Source organism: Mustela lutreola, chromosome 9 (assembly GCF_030435805.1).
Source record: "Mustela lutreola isolate mMusLut2 chromosome 9, mMusLut2.pri, whole genome shotgun sequence".
Taxonomy (NCBI): Eukaryota; Metazoa; Chordata; class Mammalia; order Carnivora; family Mustelidae; genus Mustela; species Mustela lutreola.
This window is the reverse complement of record NC_081298.1, coordinates 106,616,977-106,630,655: the sequence shown is the minus strand read 5'-3', so window position 1 is coordinate 106,630,655 and position 13,679 is coordinate 106,616,977. Positions and strand designations below refer to the sequence as shown.

The following is a 13,679-nucleotide window of genomic DNA, read 5'->3' as shown; positions in this document are numbered from 1 at the left end:
GTACAGAAGAGTAGGGTAAACAAGGCCCCAGTTTTCTGGCCAAATGACCAAAAAAGTGGCCCTGGAGAACCCTAAAGTCCCAGTGAGATCACTGAGAGGGAAGAATTCAGAAAGGTGACCCCTTTAAGTCGTTTATGAACTCCTGGGCTCACTCTCCAGTTGCACATGCATGGGCTGACCCTAAGCAACATACCAGACCCTAAAAACTGAACTAGGAGACAGAACTAGATTCCAGGTGCCAGAATGGCCACTGGTTGGCACACAAACAAGACATTTCTGAATAGCTTGAACACTGAAACCACAACTCACAGAAGACTGATCAGAACTCGTAGCCTGAACTCAACCAGGTTAATTGTCTGCTAAAAGAGAAATATCAACATTCTCCATAGTATTTAAACAAGACCCTGAGTCTTCTAACATAATACAGGTGACCCTTGAACAATTTGGGTTTGAACACAGATCCACTGCCACAGGAATTTTTTTGCTAAAGAATAAACTACAGTACTATATATGTATTTTCTCTTATGATTTTCTTAATAACATCTTCTTTTCTCTAGCTTACTTTATTCTAAGAATACAGTATATAACAAATATACAAAATATGTGTTTATCAACTGTTTGTCATCAGTAAGGTTTCCACCCAACAGTAAGTTATCAGTAGTTAAGTTTTGGGGGAGTCAAAAGTTTAATGTGGATTTTCAACTGTGCAGGGTATTGCTCCAGCGTCAATTGTATTAAAAATGTCCAAGATACAATCCAAAATCATCTGGCAAAGAACCAAGAAAATCTCGTATGTGAATAGATGGTTCAATAGACATCAATGCCAAGATGACAAAGATACTTGAAATCATTTTTTTTTTTTAAGATTTTATTTATTTAACTGTGAGAGAGAGAGAGAGCAAGAGCAGGAGGAGTGGGAGAGGGAGAAGCAGACTCCCTGTCAAGCAGGCAGCCTGACATGGAGCTCAATCCCAGGACTCTGGGATCATGACCGGAGCCGAAGGCAGATGCCCAACTGACTGAGCCACCCAGGCACCCCCATTAAACACCTTAAAGTTTTAAAACTGCTTTATAAAGGAAGAGCAAACTTTCAAACAAAAGACAGAAAGTCTGAAGAAAGAAGACACAGTAATCAAAAGAAAAAACTCGTTGAATGGACTCAGTACAGAATGGAGGTGAAAAAGTCAGTATCAACAGAAATGATCTAATCAAAACATTAATAAAATAGACTGGAAAAAATGAACAGAGCCTCATAGACCCACAGGACAAGACATCTAACATGCATGTCATCCCAGTACCAGAAGGAAAAGAGAGAGTAATGGAGAAAAAATAAAGAATATTTCCTGAACTTAGCAAAAGACATAAGCCTACAGATTCAAGAAGCTCAGCACCTTGTAAAAGGAAAAACTCAAAGAAATCCACACCCAGACACCTCACAAGCAAACTGCTGAAAACTAAAGACAAAGAAAAAAAATCTTGCAAGTGGCTAGAGAAAAGTGATGCATTGCTTATAGAATTCTCCACAGAAACCATGGAGACGAGAAAGAAATTACTCAACATTTTTCAAGTGCTAAAAGAATGGTCCTAGAATTTTATGTCAAGTAAAAATATTCTGTACAAATGAAGATGAAATAAAAACATTCTCAGATGAAAGATGAATTTGTTGCGAGAAGACCTGCTCTCAAAGAACTGTTTTAAATTCTTCAAACAGGAAGGAAATGATACCAGAAGTAAATTCTGAACATCGAGTGAAGAAAGCACAAGTCTACCTTGCGGTCTAAAAGCTTTCCCCAATCAGATACCGCATCACACCTGTCAGAATGGCTAAAATTAACAACAAAGTTGTTGGCGAGAATACAAACTGATGGAGCCACTCTGGAGAACCACTGGAGGTTTTTCAAAAAGTTAAAATAGAACTGCCCTACAATCCAGTAACTGCACTAGTAGGTATTTACCCAAAGGATACAAAAATACAGATTCAAAGGGGTACATGCACCCTGATGTTTATAGCAGTATTATCAACAATAGCCAAACTATGAAGAGGGCCCACGTGTGATAGATATGTGGTATATATACATAATGGACTACTACTAAGGCACCAAAAAGAATGAAATCTTGCCATTTGCAACAACATGGATGGAGCTAGAGTGAAGCCAGTCAGTCAGAAAAAGATAAATACCATATGCTCTCACTCATACGTAGACCTTAAGAAAACAGATGAACATATGGGAAGGGGGAAAAGAAAAAAAGGAGAGAGGGAAACAAGTCACCAGTGACTCTTAGTGGCAGAGAACAAAGTGAGGGTTGATGGAGGAAGGTGAGTGATGGGCTAGATAGGCGATGGGTATTAAAGAGGTCACTTGTGATGAGAACCAGGTGTCATATGTAAGTGATAAATCACTAATTTCTACTCCAGAAATCAATAGTGCACAAATGTTAACTAATACAATTTAAATAAAATAAATCAAAATGAAATAAAAAATAAAAGCCTTCCCTAACAAATTTTACTTTCACTCCCTAAATCTTACATTGGCATTACCCCCAATAAATTTCCTGTTTTTTTAAGCATGCAAATTTAATGAGACTAGACTGTTTAGATTTAACTGATATTACGATCCTAGGTAATCACTGCTTAACTCAAACCAAGAAACATAAGATTACTTTATAGCACATAAAAAAAAAAAAACAGGCAGAAACTGCTAAGCATTCACCATTTACAGTTACCATAATGCAGGAGAGTTCTCCTCTCCAAAATTGAGCACATTTTTCTTTAAAAAGCTATCTACCCTTATTTTGGATGTCAAGCCAACAGCCTAAAACAAAACACATATAGTAAGACTCAGAATTACTCGGACAAAAAACAAAAATGAACAAGCAAAACTACTGTCTGTGTCTTAAATTTTTATTTACTTGCTTTTTATAGACCTCCTTCTTGGTCTAGTGGTCTAGTACTTAACCTAAAGAATATTAATAACACAAATTCCTAGATGCTAAAGCAATAGCTTCTACACACATACTAAACGGGCTATCTCTAGCCCTGAAGAAAATGCCACAACTGCTTGCATTAGGCTAATTTCAAATCAGATTATCAGATTCTGCCTGTTGAGAGATGACTTTATAACAGTTCACCAATGCTTCTGAATAGATTATTATATCTTTATGCCATCCATGCCCACTAGAACACTGGAAACGGAAATAGTGCTACTACATTCGTCTTCCAGACTAGAGCAGAGGCCATAAGGGTGACGATGGCATAGACACTGTACCATATTTTCTGCCCCAGACAAATGACCATTCAAATGAATAAATGAATTATTATCTGAAGATGACACACAATTTATAACAAACTCCAGAATCTTCCTTATTTCTCTAAATGTCTAAGTGTACCCTACAAGCAAGAATCATTCAGACTATGTAAGATTCCTCACTGCTCTATTGACCTCATTCAATTCAAACATAGCTTTCAGATTTTCACTTACTCATTCAATAATTATTCTCCAATCCCATCAACTCCCAACAAATTTATAAGTTGTCTGTTCTGCAGGAAAGAAATGAAGCAACTTTGGAAGTTGTCATCTCAAAGGACAGACCATGTTAAAAGAGACTTATTTTATTTGGCAGTATTTTAATAGCTACCATCAGATAGTAACTGCTCAAGGAAAGAATTCCTTCAAATCTTCCCTTACTATATATTAAAAAAAATTAATTTTGACTATCTGAAAATGTTAAAATGTAAGAGTTTAATATTTTAAAAAATTTAAAGTCTTACTATGTTCCTCATGTACCTTTATTTCCAAAAGGTACATCCTAAGTCACTGCTACATGGGCAAGGAAAAAACTCAAACACCTTAAGCTCAGGATAGCTTTACTACGTTAAATTCTATAGCTTATTCGACAGTCTTGGAAAATACAACTAAATAGGAATAAGAAACGCATTAGATGAAATTTTCTGAGCTCCCTTCTACCATTCTGGATTTCCAGTTTAAATTACCAGGGTAGAAAAATAAACTACTTTCACAGCTTATTTTCTGCTCACATGTAGTAAAAATTAAAAGTTAAAATTGTATAAAGAGGTTGAGGAAATGCAGCGTAGTGCTAGAACTCCTTTTGTTATAACTGTATGTTCTTACTGTTGCATCAGTGCTAGGATCAGTTCCAGCTTCTGTTGCTAGGTGACCAAACTCGTTTGCATGGCTGCAGGAAATAAGCAGCATTGCAAACAAGCCAAGAAGTGGCTAATAAAAAGAAATACCTATTATTAGTACTTCTGTCTTACTGTACTTTTTTCCTTTAACATTTTTAAAGAAAAAACTTGAAAAGATGTTCTTAAATGTGAAAGCAGGATTCAAGCAAGAATCAAGAGCAAAAGAGCACCCATTCAAGGGTGTGTCTGCCTGACAAGGATGTTATAGCTTAGAAATAAATTCATTAATTAAGAATACATTAATTCATACACTATCTCATGTATGTACTTTCAATGCCATTTATATTTTTGATTATTTTAAGTTAAAAAATCTGGTAGCTGAAGGGTGCCTGGGGGCGTTTAGCTGGTTAAGCGTCTGACTCTTGGTTTTGGCTCAGGTCGTGATCTCAGAGTCATGAGATCAAGCCCCCTCATCTGTCTGTGCTCCGTGTGGAATCTACTTGAGATTCTCTTCCTCTCCCATCTCCCAAATAAAATCTGGAAGGTGAGAGAGGAGTAAATAACTTTAATAAAACATTATGAAACTATGGAATCTAAACAGATCATCCTATCTCCTTGGCTACATCATGAACATGCTGACAAACTGGTCAGTTTGAGGACTGGCTTTGACTGTTCACCATCCAAAACGAATAACTTCTGGAATAGTTTATGAAATTATAATTTTTTTTTTTAGTAGGCTCCATGCCCACCCTGGTGCCCATGGTGCCCAAATACAACCCTGAGATCAAGACTGAGCTGAGATCAAGAGTCAGACACTTAACTGACAAAGCCAACTGATGAGGCACCCCTGAAATTATTCTTGACCAGACAGTGGTAACAATACATGATAAAATTCAGTATTTCTTTTAATTCTTAAGTAACAACTCTTAAAAAACAAACAAACAAACAAACAAACTCCCCCACCTACTTTTGAAGGAAAATTTGTGTATGAACCCAAAAATGTGCTATTGTTGCACCTGCTAAGCATCCAGTTAATCTGGTTTGCAGTGAGGGACAGAGATAGACCACAAAGGATACTTAACAGGGAATTAAGAAACCTGGATTCTGGTTCCACTCAATCTGGGAAAAGATACCTACTTTATATACATACATACATACATACTTAACATACATCCAAAAGAGGTGTGGTTTTTTAAAAATTCCTCCCAATATTAGGATAAAATAATCAAGATTCCTCCCAAACAGTAATAAAGACAAACCACATAACTGGGGGGAGGGGGGAAGGACAAAAAATGAGCAAGAAATTCACTAAAGGGAGAAATTCTGAGAGTAAAAAACTTGGAAAGATGTTCAATCCCAAAGATGATGATGGAAATGCAAATTTACACAACTAACTAAATTAATCAGATAGCTGTGAAATATTCCAAAATATTTTAAGTCTGATAATACCAAGTGTAGGTGAGAACTGAGAAAAGAGAACTGTTGTTTAATACATGTTTGGTAGGACAGTAATTTACTATAAGCCCTTCAGGGAAAAATTTAACAAACTTAGTAGAGCCGATCATGAGGCACATGGTCTCAAATGAAATAATCCATATTTGGGCATATACCAGCCAGTGGTGCCTTGCAAACTATGGCTGGAAAATAAATTCAGTAGTGTGTCATAATCAGCACTTGTAGATGCATTTCTAGATGGAGATGCTACCTTCTAAAATGTTCCATTCTGTCTTCTGTATGATATTCATACTCTTATGATGGTTTTCAAAGTTAAAAAAGATAGGCAGGCTGTAATCTAACTACCTGTCACATTTGCATCCTTACCCCTCACAATTATTTTACATATTATTTCACATACCCTTCTGCTCTGGTCAATCTGCTGTCCCAACTGCCTCCTTATCTGAACAGATGGCAGATATTTGAGGAACTGCTTTACTAATTTTCCCAAAGATGGCACATACCTCTTCCTACTCGAGATGCATAGGAGAAACATGCATGGGATGCCCAAGAGCACTCACCAGTTGTTAATTCTCTCAAGGAACTCCAGTTGAGAAGTTTCTTCAAAGTCATAAAATCTTAAGTATTTACTCAGTTCCTCCACCTGCTTTCCAGTTCTTTGATCAAAGTTTTCACATCTGTATCTGTAGACAATCATCCCTATCTTAGCAAGTGTTGCTAAAGACTAACTAAATATTGTACATCAAAATATCTACTGGGACTTAGCCACAGTAAGCTTTCAGTACAACAGTAGCTGAATTGGAGAACCAGGCCTTGCCATCAAATCTTCTGATTCTACATTGAAAAGAGTCTTCATTTTAGAAAACATTAAACAAAAAACATTAATGGGGCATTAAAAACAAATTCATTCATTTAAAAATCATCTGAATATAATTACACACTGTATTAGGTGGCACAACTTAATGGGTATAAGGTCCTTTTTCCCTCTCAAATGAAACCTGACTTGGGTGTTGGATCAAGTAAGCTATTACACCTGCTAGCCTCAGGCAAAAGTGGGCCCATACCACCTCCAGGCCCAGTGGGATTCTCTGATCCTATCCTAAGATGAGACCTGATTGCAAAGGTCTACGCTTTCTTCTGTGAACTAGACTATAATGCAAACAATTATCATTATCAACTAAAGAATGTCATTTCATTCTGCTCAGAGCAGAGTAAGAACAGCATAGGCCCAGAGCTTAGAGCTAATCATGTTGTGTAACAGATGGCAAAGAAAACAGAACTTAACTCATCTTTTCTTTTGAGAATGATCTTTAGACTGAAAAAGACAAAACCAATATTGTTTCACAAAAACGGAGCCCGATAAAAGTGAAGAGACCCAGACAGCATCTAGCTGCTTGTATGAGTCGGGACTCTTGGTTCCTACAAACAGAAATCTCCTTTGCCCAAACCCTGGATTTGAGGAAAGGCTCAGGTAACCAGGGGTAAGTATGAAGGTAGCTGAACCTCGAAGGATGTTCCCTCCCCACCTCTTGCCTCTACTTCTCTCTGAAGAATTTTGTTTCCCACAACAGACCACATTCTTTCAGGGGCTACTAATCACTTCTAGGCATACATATTCCCAGCCCTTCTTCCCATAAGAGCTCTAAAGAGAAAGATCCTGGGGCACCTGGGTGGCTCAGTGGGTTAAAGCCTCTGCCTTCAGCTCAGGTCATGATCCCAGAGTGCTGGGATCGAGCCCCACATTGGGCTCTCTGCTCTGTGAGGAGCCTGCTTCCTCCTCTCTCTCTGCTTGCCTCTCTGCCTACTTGTGATCTCTGTCAAATAAATAAATAAAATATTAAAAAAAAAAAAAAAAAAAAGGAGAAAGATCCTAAGAGAGGACTTTGAGGTACTCACCCTGGAACAAAGAACTGTGCCCAAGCCTGGGTAGGTCAGATCATCCCCAGACCATGCAACTGTGGCCAAACCCAGTAGGTATTGAGAATGTAGCTGTTCTTAGTCCAAATCACATAATTTTAAAACAACACCTTCCATCTTGACTGCAAAGATAGGAGACCTTTACTAAATGCCTCGCAAAAATTTAGACACCCTAGTCTACTGCATTTTCTTGGATTACTCGCTAGTAGTTCACAGAGAAGAGTTAGTTTGAACATGCTTTATTTTATTCTTAGGGAATATATTCCTGGCTTTTTATCATTGTTGTCTTTTTTATAACTTTGTTAACCATTCCTTTTCAGTAATTCTAAAAATTCAATACTCAAAGTATCTTATCAATTTCTCTGTCTATATTTCAGAACTCAACTTAGCTCTTTTTTTTAAATCAGAGTGTATTTTTTATTTCTAGTCATTTCAATTTCCTTTTCCCTTCATTAACAGTAACATCTCTCTACTATATAAAGATTTATATATTACATAATAACAGAAGTTTAGAGCTAGTATATACCTGATCTCACCCACTCTGTATCTCAGCTACTATTTAAGGCCAAATCCAACACCTTTTCTCCCATTGGTATTTTCTTCTTATACCCCTGTCATACCTACATAAAAGGCAGTTCCAGATGGCTCACCCAGAACTATCTTAAATATTCTATATTTTGCTTTTTATGGCATTACTCCATTTTTTAACAGTCAGCATTTTAACTCACCCATGTAGATGCTCCATCTACTGGCAGAAGATCAGTTTAGGCTGACGTTTTTAAAAAAACTATTTTTAATACTTATTTCCCCCCTTAAAGCACTACCAGCCCTGCAATGGCCTGACTTCCTAGTGTAGCACTCATGAGTGAGATCTTTTTCCACTGATTTACCACTTCCAAGCTGTTCACCTGGGGTATGTTACCTTAATATCTAAGTCTTAAAATGGTAATAATGTACCTACAGCATGTAATATAAATGTATGTACAGCACCCAGCTCAACAGTCAGAGCATGGTCAACACTCAGTAAGTGACAGCTATTATCTTCCTCCCTCTGACTTCTTCTTAGTCTAATTTCATCCTATTTAATGAGGTCACGCAAATTCTCAACTGCTTATATCATTCACTTCCTTTTTCCCTAACCTCCTTTAATCAAATCCTTAGGCCTTCCATCAACCCTATTCTTGATAAGGCAGCTAATCCAAAAGAGCCAGTCCCTGAGGGTCTTTCACAGGTGTCCAGCATCTCTCAGTTGTTCAGCCTCTTTCTCAGTACTACAGAAAACCACACCTCAATCTGCTGTCTGAAATCTTGCATGTTCTTCCAAGTCAAATATTTTTGAAGATTTTATTCATTTATTTATTTATTTATTTAGAGCATGTGTGTGGGCAGGGGAAAGGGCAGAGGGGGAGAAAGAGGAAGAGAGAAGAGAGAAGCAGATTCCACACTGAGCACAACCCCAAAGATCACAACGTGAACTAAAAGCAAGAGTCGGACACTTAACTAACTGAGCCACCCCAGTGCCACCAAAGTCAAATTTAAGATACTAACTCCACAACACTTAAAGAGCACAATGATCTTCCCTTTACTTCACAAATAAATAGAGTGAATCCCATGCGAATTTATCTTCCGTTGCTTCAGAATTTTCCCAGCTCTTTCATGTGTACGAGTAGCATTCTTACATGACCGAACTAGACCATACTCTTCTAAAGAATATGGCCTATGTATTTTGCTTTCAACTATCCCACAACAATGTCTAAATTTAGACAGTTTAAAATCTTAGCCCTATTTATTTCAACATACACACATATGCATTTAAAGCAGTAATGATTTTATTGACTTCTTACTTAGGAAGAAGTAAACTCAAGAAAACTCAGAAGACTTAAACACTGAAGTAAAAGCCCTAAGCAGGAGAGAATTCTAGATGTTTTTAACATGGGAGAGGAAATTTAAAATAGACCAACACATTGTTTTTACTAAAAATAATCTGCCACAGAACCCAATATCTGATATTATTTACTTTAAATAGTGATCATACTATGGGCCTCTGAAAACAGTCAACACATTAAGGCAGAAATCTTCAATAATTTTTTATGTTCACAAAACTAAAAGCCAGAAAGTGCCTTGGCTAACACCACAAACCTCTTTTCTGCTTACATTAAATGATGACTAAAGAACTTTAAAAGAAGCATTAAAATATTAAAGGACAAAAAAATCATTAAGCGTGTCAAAAATTCACTACTGTTCCTCACTCAAAACCAGCCTCTCATAAAGGAATCACCAGCGTCTTTGCCCTTCTCTTGGCAGGGTGGGAACATAGATCCACAACAGGGTGCTGCTCACAGGCTGCTGGACAGCATTCCAGTTTATTACTCAAGTCCGTTTGTGGGACTTAAAGGCCTGGGCCACAATGGCTTCAGCTTCATCCTGTCTGCTCACATCAGCCCACAGGAGTCTACCCAGCCTGGTCACAACAGGTGGCCCTGGAAGCTTGTACAAATTTTCCAGGTCCAGACTACAAGTCAGTGGAATCTTATATGACAACAGCCTACACAGAATTCCTCAAGTATGTGAAAAGCACAGTGTCTAGGTAGTTCTAGTGGGGTAATAGCTTCCTGTTACAGCTCCGGGTAAACAGATGCTCCTACCCCAGAAAAGAGGGAGGTAGGAAGGGAGAACACACACTGAAAGATGGTAGAGAACAGAGTTAAAAGATCCAGGCTTTCTTCTGTGTCCCAGAACCATAATTCAACAAACACTTACCAGTACCAACTTAACAATGTAGTTTCATAGGATGGATCAGAAGAATCTGGAATCCAGGTCACCTAGAACCTAAACTACTTTCACAGCAACATAAAACCACACACAAAAAACTTTTTACTTAAAAAAGCCCTTATTACTTAACATGACAAAAATGTCCTCAAAAGAGGAATGAGTAAATTAAAATACATAATTAGGAACATTCACCTCAAACATACCCCCACCAAAAAAGCCAGAACGTAGATTACTCATTATGCATTCCCTTGGTATCCATTCTCAAAGGAATTCTTCTGTTTCTAGCACCAAATATACTTAAATGCTTTGTCTCAAAGATTAGCCAAAATATCTGACAACAATTATGAATATTTATAAAGACGTGCTAAATCAGGAAGACATGCTTTGCAAGTCACCATTAGTTAGGTGGATAAGAGTAAAAAGAAGGTTCTAATAATCTGACAGGGGGACACACGGTTACCTATCAGTGATAGAACACAAATTTGGTGAATTGCTGGCGCCCATGCTCTAGATCCTAGTAGCCAGCAGTCCACACACTTGAGATATGGCTACTGCCATCCTCACCTCTCTCGAATCTGGGATCTCTCCTCCGATACTTTCTCTGATTAGCTGCCATGAAAACTTCAATTCTTCCCACTATCATGGCATTTTCTGGTCTTGCTGTCCCCACTCTCTGTCATTAACTGATGGTCAAGCAGATGCCTTCTGTTACCTCCAAGGGCTTCAACCATCAGAATCACCAGATTGCCTTGGTCACTGTCAATCATCAAAACCTGAAGCTTCGTAGATACCACCTAGAGCAGCTGAAGGTCCCTCACCCACAGTGACTTAAGACCCTCTCTAAAGTGCCCCACCATCACTCCAGTGAGCCCTTAAGCTAGTATATACCACCTGAGGTTTCTAATGCCATAGGCCCCAGAAGGCCCCAAAGCTGTGTGCACTCTCTTGGGGTCACCAAACAGGCAGCACAACATTAAAGTTCTTTCAGAGAATACACAATGCTTTCCCAGCATTTGCTAGCAAATGCCATCACTAATCCAAATATGGTGTTGCTGCTGCCAGAACTACTTCTCAAACCTCTTTTGCCAAGTTGAAACCCTCAGCATTATGGGAATGGTGAAAGCTCTCTGAAAGGTCACTAACACTTCTGTAAATCACAGCTACCCAAACAATCCTTAGAGCCCCTGCCACACACAGTCTGGCTACACTGTACCTGACAAGTTAACAAAACCTCCTTGGAAGCAGATAGTTCTGCCTTAGACTGCCTCGAGTCTAGCCCTTCAAGATTACTGCTCTACAGGCTAATTTCTAAAAGGTAAGCTTGCCCATGAGTTAGACAAAGTCACCCCCTGGATTCCATGAGTTTCTGTTTACATCATAGCTACTAGTTCTCCTACATTCTGACTAAGAAGCAAATCTTAGGACTGGTTTTGCTTTTACAAAGAGCTCTCCCAAAAGTTCTTCCTACCTTCCCACAAGTTTACAATGTGTCAAAAAAAAAATCCATTAAAAAATAAATCCATAAACAATTACAAATTCTCCAATGACTGATGTAGTCAGAGGTATCACACAGTAACCTTAGGCCCTGTCTCTTAGGCTCCACTATGAACTCCAAAGGCAAAACTGGCCCAGTGCTAAAAATAACCACTTATAAGTAAACCACTAAGTCACAGATTCAAGAGATGTCACCAGAACAATCGCCCAACAGAAGTGGACTGGCCCTGCAGCTACCAACCAACCCACTCACTCACACAGAAAGCAACAATGGAGAAAAGCAACTAGCATGTACACAGGAAGACAATAGTTAGGATGATGCAAGGTTGTTATCCTAATAACCCCACAAGAGAGACAGTCACTGCCAATGAACTATTCAGGAAGTAGGAAGTTACGTCTGTAAACACACTCCCTCAGAGGAGTTAAAATTTCTTTGGAAATTTACTCACCTTGATACAAGGAACTGTAGTCATATAAATAAATGTTTTTATTTTTGTTTTTTTAAATAGCAAAAGATAACTTTAAGAGTAATATAATAAAACCAAATCTGAAAAAGTTAAAGCCAGGATGAAAGGACTAGCATAAAAGAATTATTATCAAAGCAGTGCTAGGAGAAGACGGATGATGTTAAAAAAAATCCCAGACAATTCCTTCAACACCATACCTTATCAATGGCTTTTCCAACACGAGAAACACTGCTGTGGATGTCTTTGTGGTCTGAGGCCAATTTTTGAACAGTGTCCTTTATTCTCTTACAGCATTGTGTCAAAACAAGTGAAAGTGTCCCTGATAATTCAGCATCTTGGCCTATAAAAAAATAAAGAAAGAAATAAAGAGAAAGACTGGTTACTGACAAAAGCAAACCCAAAGATGGCAAATTTCAAACAGGCCATTTAGAACATGAAAGTTGGAAGAAAAGTGAAGAAAAACAAATATCTGCTTTGAAGCAGATGGTCACATTCATAGATAACATTTTTCAAGTGAATGCTAAGAAAGTTATCTTAATTTATTTTTTGGAATAAATAAGAAAACTTTACTATGAAATAAGCCACTTTTGTAATTACCAAAATAGCACAGACGTTGAATGATACTGCCAAGGCATTTTTCAGAAAATATGTCTTACTGAATAAACTCAGTTATCCCATCCACTTAAGCTGTTCAAGTCATTCTCAATACATTTTCATTGTTATTCAATTTCCTAAAAGAGAGATTTAGTCTAAATGCTTTATATTCTATATAAAGAAGTAGAAAAGAACACCCAACAAACTTCCGTGGATACCATGTTGAAAGAGCGGACACAGCAGAAAGAGTTAACATATCCCCATCTATAGGCACAGTGAGCCATTCTTATCAGGGTTCCCCACCACCCTAACTGGTAAGAGTGGCTCACTATTCCTAAACTGTACAATGAGGCTCATGCTGAATTCCTGCTTTCCTTTTGAGACTCTGGAATTTTAGTATGTGCTACGCTGACGGTGCCTATATGATCAGTCCCCAGTGAACACCCTGAGCACTATGACTCTGATGAGCTTCCCTGGTAGACAACACTTCACACTTGTTACAATTTGATGCTGGAGGAATTAAATGTGCCCTGCTTGTGTGACTGACAATCTGCTGAGAGAAAACTCTTGGAAATTTTCTCCTGCTTCCTCTGCACTTTGCCACATGAGCCTTTCCCCTTGGCCGATTTTGCTTTGTGTCCTTTTTGCAGTAGTAAATCTTAGCCATGAGTGTGACTACATGCTGATTCCTGTGCATCCTCCTAGTGATCAATGGAACATAAAGGTGGTCTTGGGGACCTTGATACACACGATAAATCAACTGAAAGTTACTACAGTTTATATCATCTTTCCCAGCGCTACCTCCTCAGGAAAAGGAGAGGAGAAGAAGGTGGGAG

The 13,679-nt window shown here is 38.2% G+C and overlaps 1 protein-coding gene across 3 annotated transcripts in view; it reads right to left on the bottom strand.

Annotated features, from left to right (window-relative positions):
* The window catches only part of RMND5A (required for meiotic nuclear division 5 homolog A), a 62,493-nt gene that overhangs the window by 29,054 nt on the left and 19,760 nt on the right, over positions 1–13,679 (bottom strand). For all 3 annotated transcript variants that reach the window (XM_059188314.1, XM_059188315.1, XM_059188316.1), the window contains exon 2: positions 12,447–12,589. In XM_059188314.1, coding sequence (XP_059044297.1) covers positions 12,447–12,589 — 143 coding nt within the window. The remainder of the gene's footprint in view (positions 1–12,446; positions 12,590–13,679) is intronic.